General features: G+C 44.4%; 1 protein-coding gene across 2 annotated transcripts in view; it reads left to right on the top strand.

The window, feature by feature from the left end:
* cdh4 (cadherin 4, type 1, R-cadherin (retinal)) overlaps positions 1-17,887 on the top strand; it is a 170,471-nt gene that overhangs the window by 107,066 nt on the left and 45,518 nt on the right. For both annotated transcript variants that reach the window (XM_068594083.1, XM_068594084.1), the window contains exons 5-6: positions 996-1,222; positions 7,603-7,785. In XM_068594083.1, the coding sequence (XP_068450184.1) occupies positions 996-1,222; positions 7,603-7,785 (410 nt within the window). The remainder of the gene's footprint in view (positions 1-995; positions 1,223-7,602; positions 7,786-17,887) is intronic.

Raw genomic sequence — 17,887 nt, forward strand, 5'->3', positions numbered from 1 at the left:
ATAAAAAGCTTGCTGTGCAGAATTCTTCACGCCGGAATTTTTTTTAAAATCACGCTGCCGCAGCTCATAACGGGCGATCTGTTCCCTCTGTGATTTATGAAATCAATTTGTCTTGTTATCAGCAGCCAGAGTTTGGAAGATAGCATCATTCAGAGCACATGCTTTTCAACTTGGGGGTAGCGGCAGACGGGAGGTTGACACATAATAGACATGTTGAAAACAACAAATCAGTCATTCATGCCGTTGCATCATGCTATGAATCATGGGATGATGATGCATTGAGTGCTGATTAAATTTGGCAATGAAATAAAAAGGATTTTCCAAATAGTCGCTCCTGAGGCCGTTGGTTTCCCCCTGCATTTTGTGTGGTGTAATGGCATATTCATGTCAGCTGCCACTGGAGAATCTGCACTGATGCACTTAGCATCCGAACACCATCTCTCTGCTTGTTCTTCTGTGACCCTTTGCTCGTGTGTGGAGTGGAAACACTGCAAACCGTCCTTCCGTACCGCTCAAACAGAACAATATAGTGCATTACTCTGGAAACAGGATTAGAAGTTTGTGTGCACAAACATGGCCGACCTCGCAGCTCCTTTTTTTTGTCTCAGTCAAGCTGAACCCTATCCGAGACTGCGCTCCACACGGCAGGCAGCAAAGCATGCAGCACAGTCGGCCTAATTCTCTTCATGCTCTCCTCGGAGAAGCTGGGGGAAAGGCTGTTTTAATATAGCAATCCGTCTACTTTGGGAAGAGACTGCATTGTAAAAGAATTAGGTTGCCTCCCCACCTTGTATTACGCTTCAGTTTGTTAGGATTTTTGTTTCAAAAGTCACGGTGGAAGGGAAATTTCAAGACACGTCTTGATGGATGCAGGTTCATCTTAAACGTGCCAGATGTGTCATGGATTCGTGGGCGCCCGGCGAAAGGTAAATCTCACTGGAGGCCTCTCTCATTCTGTGCCTCTTCTCTCCCCCCGTTTCTGTTTGTCTCTGCAGTGAAGTTCGAGGATTGCCAGCGCGGCAGAGAGGTGGGCTTCGTCAGCAGCGACCCCAACTACAGCGTGAGGCCCGACGGGTCCGTGTACGCCGAGCGGGAGCTGGCCAACTTGTCAGAGCCCGTCCAGTTCATGGTGACGGCCCGGGGGCTCCGGGACGCGCACATCTGGGAGACCACCGTGAAGCTAGCCCTGGCCGGACATCCGCATCCTTTAGCCCTGACGAAGGTAACGAGGGAAAACACACTCAAGAAGAGATAGACACCAGGCCACGCGGATCGGACTTCTACAATCAGTCTGTGATTCGGCATGTTGCCCGAGGACACTTTAACATGTGGACTGCAGGGGCCGGGTATCGAACCACTGGCCTTCTGATTAGTGAACCATCCTTGGATCCTTGTTGATAACACTCACAAATTAATTGTTAATCGTGAAAAAAACAAGAAAAAACTTTTCTGTTATCTGGTTAGTGTGCTGTAGCTTTATGATGTAGCTTAAAATAAAAGAGTGAAGCATATCACATCACTACTTTAGCTTTATACACCCAATAACTGCTGTATTTGGAACCCGAGTATTCAAGTATCTTGTGAAAAAGAGTGTGTACAAGTTAGAAGATATTACAATGTGTCAGATGCATTTGATTAGTATTTAATATAGAAAACTCTCTGCCTAATAAGTCAATAAATGGTGCTTACAGGTCTTTGTTATAGACGTTTTCAGCTTGAGTTACTTGCAAGTGCTGAAAGCTCAATCTAATTATCTTTGATAAAAATATTCTTAAAGGATTTAGATTCGATAAGAGGATTTGAAACTGGATTTAGATTCAATGAAATGCTATTAAAGCCCGACGCTGGGTTTCTTGTCTGATTAGATGTGCTTCATTATTTAGAGAAAGTGTAAACCAGCTTCCTGATGAAGGATCTCATCGAAACCGTTAATGCCGGTTTCTTTATTTGAGCATTTACAGCGGGAACACTGTGTCTCTCCGACCCTGCGTCTAGTCACCATGTGAACAGTCTTCGGGTTTTCAGCTACCTCTAAGGCAAGATTGCATTACAGCGCGAGTACGGCAGTCACGATGCAGGGCTTCTATGTATGTGACAAGTAACATGGTCACGTTTACTGCCAACGCAGTATCAGCTAACAGAGACTGTAAAACTCCACAGGGCCAAATGTATCGCCACTGTTACTGACTTCCACCACCAGACTGCGTTTTGTTGAGCGACGTGCCCATTATCATTTTTCCTGCACTACTTGTTTAACGCCATTGGGCTTAATGTTCAGTCATGTTTCTAATCATGACGAAAAGCCAGAGACTCATGTAGCTAAAGCAATTGCAGAGTGGGGATTAAAATTCTGCCCACTCCTGGCAGTGCAATAATGGAGACTGGGAAATAATTGACATTGATTGAGCTAATGTTCCACTCTAGTGGAGTCTGCGAAGCACCCAGGTGATGTAGTTTTCGCCGTATAATAATGTTCCCTCACGTCATGGAGCTGGGAAAGATTCAATAATTGAACAAGAAATGAATGTGTTTTTTTCTCTAATCACATGGAAATTTGAAAAGCAGCGTTTAGACGTACGGTGCAGCTTGCGTTCCTGCACGAACGATGTTTACATGCGTTGGTGTCAGTGTTCATATGCGATAAATTGATGCTCGTGCGACAGCAGAAGGTTGTTCCAATCTCCTGGTACGCCCGGAGGAGGAATAAAAGCTGAATACCTGTTTCATTAGGAGCTTAGTCATTAAAAATGTAATTATTGAAATATAGTATGTGCTACAGGATAATGTGAGGCAGAAACATGGGTGAAGGAATGCCTATTAAGATACCAGAAATACACTTTGGTTGGTGGTTAATTTAATTTCCCTGCTGCTTGTTACACCGTGTACTTGTCCAATACTACCATTCCTTATGGAACCGCCATATTAAAACTGCATAAAATTCAAGGCATTGAGTGAAACATTGAGTGACAACCTCCACAAGGCTGAAAAATCTCCCTTTTAAACAGTTTGTCCTCACTGACATCTACTATTTATGACTTGTGGCTGCCATTCCTTCAATTGAGTAAAAGCAGAAAGTCGGCCCATACAGAGCAGCAGAGTCTGGTTTGAGTCTGTAAGCCTCTTCTCACTCCTCCTATACTATCCAGACCAAGAAACACGAAAAGTGAAGACAGAAACAACATTGTTACTCAAAACCACTGTAAAATGACTTATGGCACCGCAGTGTACAGGAGTTTAATGTTTATTATGTTTGACATCTGCTCATCAGGACTAAATATGAAGTGTGATTGAAATGGCACAGTCGTCCCTTTTGCAGGTAGTTTCTTGAACATTGGACAAGATCATGGGGCGAGAGAACAAGTCACGAATCACTAAACAAATTCCACTGTTAAAAAACACAATTTCAATCCTTCCAATCATTTCCAAGACCTTTCATTTAAATCTCGGTTTAAACACAAGTGCTATTTCAGACGACATCAACAATATAGATGTGCTCTTTGGAATCGATGGCGGCTCGTGGACTATTTATTTGAGCCAGAGTATCTTGATATTCAGATTTCCCAACAAGACTTCTTCTCGAGCGGAACTCGGACACAAAATTGAACGGACCGGATCAAGTTGAAGTAAAAAAAAACTAACATTTTTTCGTAGGTTGCTTTGTAGTCAGACCTTGATGATGACAATCTGAGCCAGTCAGTCAGAGGCACAAAGAACAACCCCAAAAAATATTACATTGACGCTGCTCACTTGCCCTCGCAGCTCATTTTGTGTCTGCTGGTTGCAGCGTTCTCCCTCACTACTGGACCAATTTCCAAAATGGTTGTCCTATTAGACACAAAAACATGGGAAAATAGAGCCGGAAAAAAAAAAACAAAGTTAGTTGGGAATTGGAGTGTGGCCAATTTTCCTTTTCTAGTTTGGTAAACACACACACACACACATGCAGAGGTAAGTAGTTGTTATCCGAGCCCATCACTTTGTTCTATTTATTTTCAGAATAATCGCGTCACCAGGAACAGCAACCTCCGGTATCTCTGCGTTATCAACATGGAGGGTATAAACAACTCCGGATATCCTCCTCCTCTCAATGCTAATTAAAAGACAGACAGCTCCAACACCAGCTCATTTTGTGTAGCGACACTTCTCAGTTGAATTGGCTTTGAACACAGAATACATTGTGGCTTGTTCCTCTTGTTACGCTCGCTTTATGGAAAGGCACCGGTGAGAGTGCACTGATTTGTTTTTAATAACTGGCTTAGTTTCTCACTATGCTGTTTTGGCATGCTGAAAGGTGCTCGGTGATCAACCGGGTGAGTTTGGTGCATCATTTTGTGTACAATACCGCAGCAATCGAAGTGCAGTGCATCTGTGACCCGAGAGCCCTTTCCGCTGTGTCTATGTGCTCAGGCTATCGCGGCTCACACAGGTGGGGCCTCTCGTTGAGTGCTCTCCAGCTCGTACTGATTTCATGGCACGTTGGTTTGACTTCTCTACCAGCTCAGAGCCCATCAGTTATGCACCACTGGATCTGGACTCGACCGGTTGCCGGAGTGGGTTTTAGTGCTTATTTGATTTGCATTTTCCACGCACTCTCCCCAGACAGCCTCACCTGTTCGAGGTAGATTACAGAGAAGACCGGCAGCAGGGTGGAACGTAGGATCCTGGGGTCCACTGGTCGATGAAAAGCAAGACCGGCATGGTCAGATGGTTGCGCTTCTCCTGTGCGCTTTAACTTTGTGATTATAGCCTGATTTTGTTGACGATCCACACTGGAAGGCTGCACGTCTCAACGGGAAAATAGCAGCTATGAGAATTTCAATACTTTTTCACACAAAATAATATGTTTAAATGTTATTTCTCCTAAATTTAATTTTAAAAAAAAAGATCTCACGGGAGAACATTCTCCTGACTGAAGACTAGCACTGTGATCTCTCGTCGTCTTTTTTCTTTATATCATAGCGAAACCAACAAAGGGAACAGCAGCACTAAAGACATAAAAAAAATTACATCTGAAGACCTGAATCCAATGTTTTCCGAGCCACAGAGAATGGGAAATGAGCGCACGCACTCTGATTGCATTGTTCCGCCTGTTTGTCAGGCTGATAACCTCCAGATGTCAGCTCCAGGGCCCGGGTGCTGCCGGCCTAAAGGATGCCTCTGCAATGTGCAGCCTGCCTGGGAGCAGCGAGCTGCCAGCTGGCCCTGCCTGCCTCTGGGTTGCAGGAGCCCCGGGCCCTTCAGAGGCACACTTACTGACTGCTGGTCATGTGCTCAAGCACAGACACTCTCTGGGTCACGCACAGGCTGATACGCCCGCACATATGTCCGTGCGTTATTGTCACACATTTGTACGTGTGCAGTCATGCCTGCCTCAAGGCCGGCACTCGTGATTTCCCATATGACTGAACACGACACATGCACACAATCCATTCACACACAGACATTCAGACAAAATAAAAATAAGAAAACTAACGAACCCTAACAATCATCTAGCTTCCTAGCATCGCGTGGAGAGTTATTTTGTATTTTCTATTATTCCAACCTTTCTTGCGTTCCTTTCTAATCCTGGTATTGTCACAATGTCAACAGCCTGTCATCGGCCATGCTGTTTGAAAGTGACAATCACATGCAGCCACTACGCCGGTATCGTTCACAAGCAGACTCACAACAAAAGGACGTCTCCCTTTCATTGTCTCTCTCTGTGGCTGTCTCTCTGCCTGACCGTCTCCCTTCCTGACTTCTGCGTTGGCACGCTTTCCAAAGGAATGCTGGGACCCCGACCAATCGGATGCTTCACCCTCGTTATCGTCAGGCCTGATGGGCCGCCTACGTCAGCGGGCTGATTGGCGTACAGAGCGGCTCGTCGGTCATTGTGTTTTTGTGCAGCTAAGGACTCGCTCGTGATAGCAGCACCCTGACTGAGCATGGACGAGGAGGAGCGACGTCGTAGTGTCATGGAGACTGTCCTGATGATTCACCGTCATCTGCCACGGAGAGCATAGCTTTGCTTGACTGGGATTTTTAACATGATCTTTGTTGTCCCTTGTTTGTTTCAAATGAACATCTGCAAATATACACACAACCACAGAAACACACACACATGCATTCACAGACAGAGACTAATTCCACCTGCCGTCCATGGAGGCTGGATTGGCAGCAACCCTGCCTCCCACCTGCCAGTTGGTACCTGCGAGTGTTTTGGATGAGTGGAGCCGGAACGAGAGTTATCTTATCTGGGAAACACATCTGGTCCCTCCTCGTTCCTCTTTCTGTCCTCTCACCATCCGCTTGGTCGCCCCCGCTGCCCCCCGCCCAGCTAAACACTCCGGAGGTCCGCGCTGAGCCCGCGGGCCAATCCTCTGAGCTGCCAAACGTGTTGAAGAGTTCAAACAAAAGATGAAAAATATACACCGCATTTGCTCAGGTGCGGCTTACAGTTACAGGCAAAGCAGGTGCATATTGATATGATGAACTGGCGCCCCGTGTTTGGCGCGGCAACGTAGCCGCGGTTGCTCGTGTGCACCGCATTGCCCCGCGTTGTGTGTATTCCAGGTGCGGATGAGCGGGAGGATTTCCACTGTGCTTCAGGTTACAGTGACACAATGCCAGTGAGAGTGTGAGCGAGCGTGTGAGCGCACACACGTGTGTGTGTGTGTGTGTGTGTGTGTGTGTGTGTGTACGGACACAGGGCCCAGAGACAACAATAGGATTAGGTGGATTACAGCAATACAACCATTTTACACAGGAGGACATCATAGAGGATTGGGTAAAAAACACTCCGTCTTTTAGACACCCTCCTAACCCTCATTTCAGCAGGCAAGATGAGCAAGAACACAATCTCCTCTCTGCAGCTGTAGCTAGAGGGAGTCATCGCGGAGGGTTGTATATACCAATACATTCCTTCAAAAGAGTGGCCCATAATACCGCGTCGAAAGGTAGCTCGCGATCAAAAATAAGAAGTAGTTCTCACACCCAAACCAAACTGCAGGTCGAGGTCCCGTTTCTCACCCCTGCTCCACTTGTGATTACACCGGTATTTCATCAACACCTGTTTTATCTGATGACAGGCTCCCGTCAGGGCAGAGTGTCACATTGTTTTCTGTCTTCAGCAGGGACAAAGAACACAGAGACGGGCGGGGAAAAATGGTGTCTGCTTTAAAAAAAACATATGTGCAGGGAGGACAAAAAGCCAGCCATGTCGCCCGGGGGAGGCCTCGGTGTCTTAGCCGAGGGCTCCGGCAGGCGGAGTGTGTCTCGCCAAAGCCTCATGAAATGTGATGCAGCAGAACTTCAGAGAGGGAAAAAAAAGATATATATATATATATATATATATATATATATATATATATATATATATATATATATATATATATATATATATGTATGTGTGTGTGTACTTGTGTCTGTTGCTCTGTCACTCCTCCAAAATGGAGTTATTGTCAGCGTGACTCCCAGCATTTTAGTTTCAATTTTAGCAGCACTTTATAGATTCATCTTCCAACCTGTCGTGACAAAACAGCATTCTTCAAACGATGACGATGCACAAAGTTATCCGATGCAAGACGTGGCACAGTATGACATGTTTGGGTTTTTCTTTTTCAGGGAGGCATTGAAGAAATGCTGTCAAGAGCCTGGGACTCCCAGCCCAGAGTGATCAAGTTTTCTCGAAAACATCAGAGGGGCTCCTCTGCCAATGGGCTGAGGCGACAGAAGAGAGACTGGGTCATCCCGCCTATCAACGTGCCTGAAAACTCCCGAGGACCCTTCCCTCACATGCTTGTCAGAGTGAGTGGCGTGTTTATATCGTTTCGGCAAACACAACACTTGATGTGGAATGTCGTCGGTGCGCCGGAGAACTTTTTACACAACTTGTCTTTGCAGAGAAAAGCAATGAAAGGGAGACAAGCCATGTATTTTTTTTTTTTTTTCCAAGCACTTACTCAGGTCAGGCAGCGAGAGAAGAGCGGTGAATATGGAGTAATATCTCTTACAATCACCATGAGGCCAAGAGACACAACATTCTGGTATTTTCTATCAAGCACACCCAGCAGGCTAAAAACGCTGCTCTTGTCTCCGATTTAAGTCATGATGCCAGGTGATTTGTCTGCTGCGCCTCTGGGCGCCGCAGACAGGCAGAAGGAAAATAATAATCGTTGCTCGGAAAGCACACAAATATGCACTTCATGCTTGGTTTTTAGAGGAATAGATCTGAGGATTACTCAGGAGTATTCTCCCTCCGTGGCATTCCTGCACCTGTTAATATAGCCGGTGAACTATTTTTCACATCGCACAGCGTCTCTTTGTAGATCACAGCATATCTAAATTGTTGGGCGATCATCACATCCATATTGTACTGAAGGGGTGTTGGAGATCAAAGTAAGCTAAAGGATTGCTTTGCATTTTAGCATTTACTTTGCAACAAATTAAGCAGATTTACATATTATTTTTGTAATGTGCGGATGCTAATGATCGTGCAAATGCATTGACTTACTGCAATACATGTGGATGCAATGTTTGCACACATTTTCTCCCTGACCAAAACGTAACTACTTAATGAGATCTTAATCTAAATTAAAACATATTAGATTAACATGTTTTTCTTTGTCTCAGAGATGAGGATATGATATGTGTCTTAACCACTCGTCCACGAGGGGCCAGATGCAAATAACTCTGGAGAGTTATGACGAAAAAGATACAGATTTCTAAAGCCGTGCACGAGCATGGACCGCTTTATAAATTTTACTCAAGCGTTGGGAAGGTAGTCAATAGGGATTCAGCTTATGGCGTTCAAACTGACTTTTTAGAGATATGGAATGAATTATAAAACTAAGGGAAATGATCAAACAAGGGAAAGTACCAAAGCAGAATAAATATGAAAAGAATAATGCAACGGTTTTTAAATGGAAAATTTAGAAAAAGCACTTGACAACGATAATTCAAATTTGTGTAATTTAAAGTGTAGACTGCAAAAAATAATTAATTCTAAATGAAACTGACTTACAACCTAAAAGAATTAAACTATAAAGGATTTGGTCTCTCATCTTATTTATTTTTCAATTTCCATTTCCATTGTCCCCCATATCACACAGAGCTGGCGCTAAAGAAAGGTGTAGGACCGTTCTGTCGTGGTATGATGGACCCGTAATCTGGCAACACCCTTATTAAATGAATTCCAGTTTTATAGTAACCATGGTTTCTGTGCGTATGCGTTGTTTGTACATCTGCTTCCAGACACAGAAGGATTTCATTCCTCCCTGCAGCTCAGCTGACACACATCCTTCTCACAATAAAAACACAAAGTTGAACGGGGCATGTATGTAACCAGTTCTTAACTACAACCAGTGGATCACAACGAATACTAGAAATAAGGAATATCTGCAAGCGAGCTTCCCGTGGAGGCGTCACAGTCCCAGCTCTGTGCTGCTACTCTAAACTCCCCTCACTCGATGCCTCTTATCAGACACCCAAACAGACGTGCAGCTTTCTGCTGGCAGTTCTGACATGCTGACACACACACACACACACACACACACACACACACACACACACACTTCATATATATATATATATATATATATATATATATATATATATATATATATATATATATATATATACACACACACAAAGTCTCTTACGCCCATTTGTACAGTGAGGCTTACACTCCCGGATTACGGAAATCGCCTTTCACCAGTGTGTCGGCAAGAGGGCAGATTTTCCGCCAAAGCATGGAAACACTCACTCCTGCACAAAACACACACACAGCAGGGCCGCACAGTGTCAGGGGAGGCACCTAATTGTGCTGCCCTGCTGGAGAAATGGGTCCTCTTTTATCCCCTTTTCACATGTCGGGTGTCAGATGGTTGGATTAAACCCTCAAGGGATTCCTTTGTGCGTGTGGCCATGCGAGTGTTCAGGGTGACTCGGTGTGTGTGTGTGTGTGTGTGTGTGTGAGGGAGCGTCTTCCAGCTCGCCTCCAGCTATACATGTATGTAAACACCAGGTATGTGCGTGTTAGGCCTCCGCCCTAGCTGGAAGTGGTGCACCATGCGGCGCGTGACTCATGCCGTCCCCGGCAGAGGAGCGCTGGGGACTTTGCGTTTTATCTTGCTGGTCTCATAAGTGGCCAAGAACAACCTTTAAAGCCGACACTCTTGATTTCAGGACACGGCCGGCTCTTTGTGCGGCGGAAACCCTTTAAAGGTTTCCTTCACCTGCCTCTCCACACTGGAGCCGCCGCGCGGTTGGGTTCACCAGGTTTAAAAAAAGCAATTAACCCTCGGCGTGTAATTGCGGCTTTGCGAGCATCAAATGATGCAAGTGACGCGCCCAAAGAGGTGTGTGGTGCAGCGGTGCTGGTTATTCTCTTTGATTCAGTGGGAGCACAATGAGAGGCTAATATAGCTCTGCTGCTGTCGGATATTTCATTAATCCCAGGCAAATCCAATTCCATGTACAAAAGAAAGTACTTGCTGATTAAATTATAAATACTAATTTATTTGATCATAAAGCCATCATCTATTCCTTCATTGTCCATTGCCGTTATGTAATATTTATGGTGCTATTGAGGATGTATTCCACTGCATTCTCACGTTACCACCACCACCATCATCACCATCATCATCATCATCATCACCACCATCATCACCATCATCATAATCATCATCATCACAGCTCTTATTGCTCAGATGGCAATATTCTGTTTATGCTTTTGAAAGCTACTTTCACTTTCATGAAACAAAGAAAAAACTATCTCTCTCTCTCTCTCTCTCTCTCTCTCTCTCTCTCTCTCTCTCTCTCTCCAGTGTAAAAGAGCGCCATTACACTGCTGGCCATTCTCCCTTTGACATGCAATTCAGTCATGACAAACTGTGCTGCAGCTTTGATGCCATTGATTTACCATTGTGCTCAAATGGAATATGCTTCCAAGCTTTCGCTGTCAAATTATTTGACATGACAGATGTAAGTGCGGTGGAAATGGAGAGATTGAAAAACAGCCCGGGTTAAATGGATACTAAGGTGCATGGTGAGAACTACTTCTTTTGAAAAACTGAAAGGAAAAGCAGCGAGGGTGGGAGATGGAAAAGGGAGAAAGGGGGACAGGCTGCGATTGGGGGAGAAAGACAAGAAAAGAGAGAAAGTCTTTGGGGAGTGCTGTAAATCTGCAGGGTGAGGGAGGCCAACATTAGTTTCAGGCCATTTGTGGCATTCTCATCTCAACCGTCTCTTGCAGCACCTACACTGGGGCCAATGAGGCAAAACTGATGGAAAGCAGTCTGAACAAGGGAGAGAGAAGGTCCTCCTTTCATTTAACTAGGCCTCAAACACCGGCTCCCTCTCTGACCCGCGCTCTGGACAAGGAAACAAACAACATGAGCTGGAAATAATTGAGCACATTTTGGACGGTTATTAAATAATTATGTGATTCCACGGCCGAGGGAAAGACCAGACCAGAGTTTGTCTTTTTGTATTCTTCTCTGCAGGACTCCATGTTGTTTCCATAGAGCCCAAATGAAACTGTAATGATTTCTGTAATATAAGCCCTTATCATGCATTCACATTCTCGCAGGAGAATGCAGGTCTTAAGGTGAATAGGTGAACCAACCTATTAAAATGCATCTCAGCAGGATTTGGTTCACCTCATTATTTTTGAATAGCCCATTACGGTGGTGCTCATGGGTAATATAATACGGCACAGTGTAGTGTTGAATGTGTCACAGCCAGAATGACTGGGGGCTCCTCATTTAGAGGGATTTCATCAAAAGCGAACAGAAGCACACAAACAAAAACAAAATCGCACAACTAGCCGCTCAAGTTAACTTTCCCCACTTTTGCAGGAGAAAACTTTAGAAACCGGAAGAAACGTTTTCCTTTTCGTTGTTGTTATTTTATTCAGTTTACTCGGCTAAAATATATGTGATACTATATATATATATATATATATATATATATATATATTAACAAGTACTGTTAAGTAGTAAGGGTCCCTGTGAGGGGCAAACCACTCCTTCTTTTGTCAGTTTTTCTTCCTCAGCGTGAAAAGTCCAGTCTGTGTTCTCTTGAACAAGAGCACTGAACATCTTGTGATGTGAGGAAAGTTCTCCTCTTTGAGAGAAGAGTACAGATCCAGAAGTGATGCTGTTTTGAAGTGCTCTGCATGGATCAGACCGCGGGGTCAGGAGCTTTGCACATGCGCGATTAACTTTCAATCTGGACGCGGAGCCTGCCGGTACATGTACTTGTAGTGTATTTGCCCGCCTGTGAGCGCGTGTGAAGCGGCTGGCGGCAGCATCGCTGCTTGTTGAGAACAAAAGCTACAGAACAATACGTGCTTTACGTCAGACTCACTCATTACGCTGCCAGTCGGCGAGGCTGCGGCAGCGCGCGCGCATCAACATGAATCGCCTTTAAAGGGAAAGCAGTGCCGCTGTAACGCGTTCATGGCGTTTATCTTATTTATTTATTTTTAATGTTTGATTGACCTCATGCGGGCCGGACTGGGAGAGACGTGAGACGCCAGGTCTGAACTACGGAGAGATTTAAAGCGATAAGCTCCTCCCAATGCAAAAAAAAAAAAAAAACATTCCAAAAAAAAACATTAAAAAAAAATACAGCATGATCAAATAATTAACGCCGTTAATCAATTGAAAAGTTAACGCGATATTAACTTGCCCAGCCCTAATATATATATATATATATATATATATATATATATATATATATGTGTGTGTTGGAGCAAGTTAGCTCAGTAATATTGAAGTGTCTGTACCGCTGTTTGCTCAGGACCCGAAATGATGAAAACACGGTGGCTTATTTACAACCTCATATCGGAGAGTGTATTTCATTACAGCTCGTAATGAGCTCGTAATATGCTTTTTGGATACGCTTGTTTCGTCTCCAGTTTTATTGCATCTCTTGTTGCATTGACATATATTGTTTCATTGCGTCTCGTCTGTGTCTGTGGGTGTGCGTGTGCACGTGCACGTGCGTGTGTCCACCAGCATATAGGTAAATGAGGTTGTAGGATGTGCACCGTTATATTACATCATTCGCGACCAAATTTATCTCAATTTAACACTCAATAGAATTGTTCACCCGAAAAAGGAAAGGGGTTTCACATCAATCGCTTTGCTAAATCCCCCCAGCGCGTTTTTTCGGAAGAAAAAACACATTCCTTCATTCATAAAAAAAAAGGCAGTGAGGGACAGTGAAGGACAAACAACAGCTGAATATGCCTCCATGCATATGTAGTTTGAGCAAAGTATTGCATAACACAGACTTCCTCTGTATCATCTCATGTGTGATGTCGGCTGCTTGATTGGCAGGACGACGTAACAAGCAAAGTACGAAGAGTTGTCAGCACACCTCAGGTTACTCGCTACTTTTTGACAATAACCAATATATATATATATATATATATATATATATATATATATATATATATATATATATATATACATAACATGTTATCAGACAATACAATACAGAACTTTAAGCATCACTCGCATCCTGTAGTCTAATGTCTAAAACAATATAACTTGTGGCATTTATGTCATCTGCTGAGAAACCGGTTTCTATTATATTAGAACTTTACAGTTAATCAGCATATTTTGTAAACCAAAATAGACAGAGCTCAAGAGGAAATCAAACCCCCCAACTCCCGATAGTGTTTGACACTTTACATTAGAACCCATGGCAAACATTTTATTTATCTACTCTATCTAATAAAACTGCCTTGGCTGCCAACGGCAGCTTTCAACTGGGGTCCCCCGAGTCTCCAGTATTTGTTTTTTTTTTCAAGAACTAATTAGAACAGAAGCAGAAGACAACGATGTGAAGTCATACATAAAAGAGGGAGAATAAAAGTCATGAAGAATGGTAATGAAAGAACGAAGCACCTGTGTCAAAGGGCGGCTCTGCCTCAGGGGCGCGTGGGCACTGGGGGTCACGTCAGAACGTCATGACGTCTGCGTACTTCTCAACGCTGAAAAAAATCTGAAAACATGAGTTTGACTGCGCAACAGCAAAACTGTGGGGTGTAATTGGGTTCAAGCTATTTAAAGGCTGCCGTGGTTTGACTGGTGGAACTGTAGTTTCTCTATCCTTCTCCATTTCAACAGAGCGCTGCTTCCTTAGTACACTGTCACATTTTCTGCCCAAATTGCTACGCGACACAGCAGTGGGCTCCGTTACATCTAACTAAAGCCTGTCTGCCCGTCCTTCGCTTTTCTCGAGAAAGCGCTCTTACGATCCCCTTCACACTTGGTTGCTGTGTTGCCGGGGACCCCGGGGGAGTGCTTTTGTAGAATTTGGTGCAATTTAGACACGTGGTATGTTCAATATGAATAAACTCGAAATAAACAAGCAAACAGTAAACACTTCCCTGGAGTCAACACGAGTGAATAGCCAACTGGAAGCATAATCAAAGCAGAGTGAATTTCACCAGCGCTCCTCGTTGCGCCATATTTCACTAATACCGCCATCACAGGGTTGGATTTGGTGATTTTGGTCTCGCTTTACTTTTCACCTGCATGTACCTGGCTATGTTGGTATTGGCAGTGATGGAAGAAGTTGTTTACTTCGAGTGAAGAAGGAAAGACAGGTAATATCAGCACAATTTCACATATGGTCATGGTGGGACTTTCAATTTTGATATGTGGCTGAATTGTTTCATGAATAACTGTGTTTGACACGCGAGTAGCCGCGACTCAGCCGCGACTCACCTGTGACGGCAGGTGTATTGCTTGGGACCCAAAGGGCAGTGTTGAGCGTGAAATGGTTGATGGATGAGCGGTTCTTGATGAGCAGTGCTGGATAAGTATTCGGTCCGTTCAGAACCAGCTTGTTTTAGCACTAGTGATGTAAAATTCAGTCACAATCGAACAGCAAACGCAACACTGCGTGTGGAAAACACTAAACCGACCTTCATGACTGAGCTGTGCGGTGGGAACACAATTATTTCCACTCTCTATTGACAGCAGGTAAAGATTATCATTGAATTAACGTCACCATTTCAATACCTCAGAATGACTCCGATAGTTTAATCTGTAATTCCCTTTTGCATAGCAGTTAACATCAAAAGCGCCAGCAAGCATTAGTTTAAACTATCAGTTGCTCATCACACTTCAACTCGGCTTCATTTTCACCCTCTTCCCCTCCATCCAGAGTCCGTGTTATCTTGTTTGAGTGCTCCAGCAGATGATGATCGCTCAATACTTTCATGTCATTTTTTATCTTTTACTGTAGTCACTGTTCTATCATTGATTTTGCCTCTACGTCACATAAAGCTTTTTATCAAAGGTCAGTTGGTGAAAATATTACTTGCGCATGCAAAGTTGATGCGCCAAACGAGAGATCTGGTCGTGACTACAGTGCACGGTGCATGAAACTCTTCTCAGTGATTTAACATGGAACATCCCTATATATATATATATTGCTTCCTCTTCGTTCTAATTTATTTAACAACAGAAAAAAATGTGACTTTACATTTGTAAATCAATTCAAAAGTACAGTAAATACAGCTTTGGAGAAGTTCAAAGATTCATTGTCTCGGTTTGCTTGTTGTGACAAGCTCGGTGGAACACTGTTGTGTCTTTTAGCTCCACGTTTGGTTTTCTTGGTTTTCTCTCAATAACTTCCTTTCAAGCAACAGCTGCCAGCCTTAAGCAAAAAAAAATAAAAAATTACTTCACTACTTGCCCAGCACCAAAAAGCTGTCAGAGAAAGTTAGCAACTAGTGAAGACATAATGTACACACATAATGTAAGTTCTAAATGAAATAGTCCCAGGCCTTTGCTGTTATTGGGCGTGCAAGTGAGTGCAGTCAAATTTCCCCATGAGCACAACTCTCTTTCAGCTGAAGAACAGCACGTACGTGAAAACATTTGTGCACGTTGCCTTCTGTCTGCTTGTTTGTGCCAGCCTCTGAGAGCCTATCTCCCCATTTGTGTGTGCCTCTCTGCATTGTCTGTGTATTTGAGCGCATGTGTCCGTTTGTCATTCTCTGCATCCCCAGTCGGACGATTAGAAGGTGACAGTCCCATTAGAGCCGGCCCAGTAGTACAAAGGCCGAGTGCTGCTGTGAGTGACACAGAGCTCAGCCTCGCGCTAAATAACTGTCAGTCTGCCCTCGTCCACTCTGACCCCTATGGCAGCCTCCCTCTGAGCCACTCCAGCTCCCCCTCTGGACTCCCATTGGCAGCCTTAGCGGCTCCCTGAGCCAAGCATGGCCCTCCTTTCAAGGCTGGCCTCTAACTGATTGGTTGGACCCCGCTAGCCTTAGGCCCGCCAGAAGGGCTTTTAACTGGCCTCAGGGTGCTGCTGATTGGCCAGGCTGTCAGTCCCCTATGGGAGCGTATGGCAGCAGCTTCAGTTGAAGGATGCAATTTGACAATTGCGGTAGGTGGAGAGGAAAAGTGCAAAGGCAGCAGAAAGCTCCTCGCTGCCCCCTCCCTCCATCCTCCATACCTCTATCTATATATCTATCTCTCCATGCTGCCGTCTTTCCCTTCAGTCAGCCTTCCAGCAGACAACCGTGTCTTCACTGTAATTATGTTGTGGCATATTCTCTGTGAATGGAAGACCTGTGGTTACCTATCCTCCTTGTATTGGGAAGCCCTGGGTAGAGCAGAAGAATGGTGCAATATAACGAGTTGCAACTCTCCAGGGGGTCGGCGGTCGGTTCGGGCCGGGTAAGACAAGAGCGGCGGTCTTCTTCTATTCCCATCGCGGAATTATGGAACGCGGCTCTCTTTATACGGGAGACATAATGGCTGTATTTGCTCTATTCTTCTCCCCTCGGTTGGAATCGGGGGAATTAATGCCATTGTTAATGCAGAGAGACCGCTGGTACATTTCAACAGGATTCTCGCCTTCTGCAGAGCTCATCTAAATTGCCTGGCTAATGCTGTAATTGGGTTTGTGAGGCACTTCTTAACTTCCATTAATATTTGTTCTCCTTCTAATTGCCCCTTTTTTCTGATCCTACATTTCATTCCTCCGTCTGGGTAATGGTCTGAGGTGGAGGTAGCGACGTGCGTGCACTTGAGAAAGCATCTAATCTATTTTTGAGCTGTTACAAAAATGTGAAAGCGCCGGGACTTCTTTCTCTCTTCTGGGTAACGACGGATGACATAGAGGAGGGAACAGGAGGGTATTCTAGTTCAAGAGAGAGACGACAGAAAAGGTTCGCGGTCAAACTTTTTTAGGGGCAAACTCCAGATATCTTTGATCCCTATGAGATTGGATACAAAATATATTTTGTCTAAAGACTTCATATCTGTTTGTTTTTTTTAATGGAGAGCCAAACTCTTTAATTTGAAGGTTATTTATTGGATACGCTGCGGGCATTCAGAATGCTTTCTGGTGTTCATTAAAAGATATTTCTTGACGATGCCGCTGCGTCCTCAGATGTTGCCTTCTAAGCTTTCTTCCCTCTTTTCACACTCACATAACTGGATTGTCCTTTTCTCTTATGCATCACATTAAAACACCTCCTCCGTGGGGAGAAAAACATCCTCCCTAAAAGGTCTCAGCTTTGTTTCCCTAAATTGTCTAGAGAAAGATAAAAGTCTTACCCTATTATCTTTAAATCCAAACCCACTTCACAGACGAAGTGCCTCAGGAAACCTTAGCAACTCAAAGGATTCAATTCAATTGACCGTGTTAGAAAGTGGAGAAGAATGGCGGAATAACAGTGTCGGTACCAGAGCAGACAAACCGTCCTCAGGTGGCGACTCTGGCTCGTTTGTATTGATGGGACTCTCGCTGCTTCCCTCCCACTGGGAGCACGGGGAGGAGGGTGAGAGACGGAAAGAGACAGACCGACTGATATGGCAGTACAAACACAGATCGAATGGCAGAGCGCACCCAATGAAAAGGAGGGTGC

The sequence above is a fragment of the Clinocottus analis genome, unplaced genomic scaffold (genome assembly GCF_023055335.1).
Source record: "Clinocottus analis isolate CAN_PGR_092001 unplaced genomic scaffold, fCliAna1.0.p SCAF_3, whole genome shotgun sequence".
NCBI lineage: Eukaryota > Metazoa > Chordata > Actinopteri > Perciformes > Cottidae > Clinocottus > Clinocottus analis.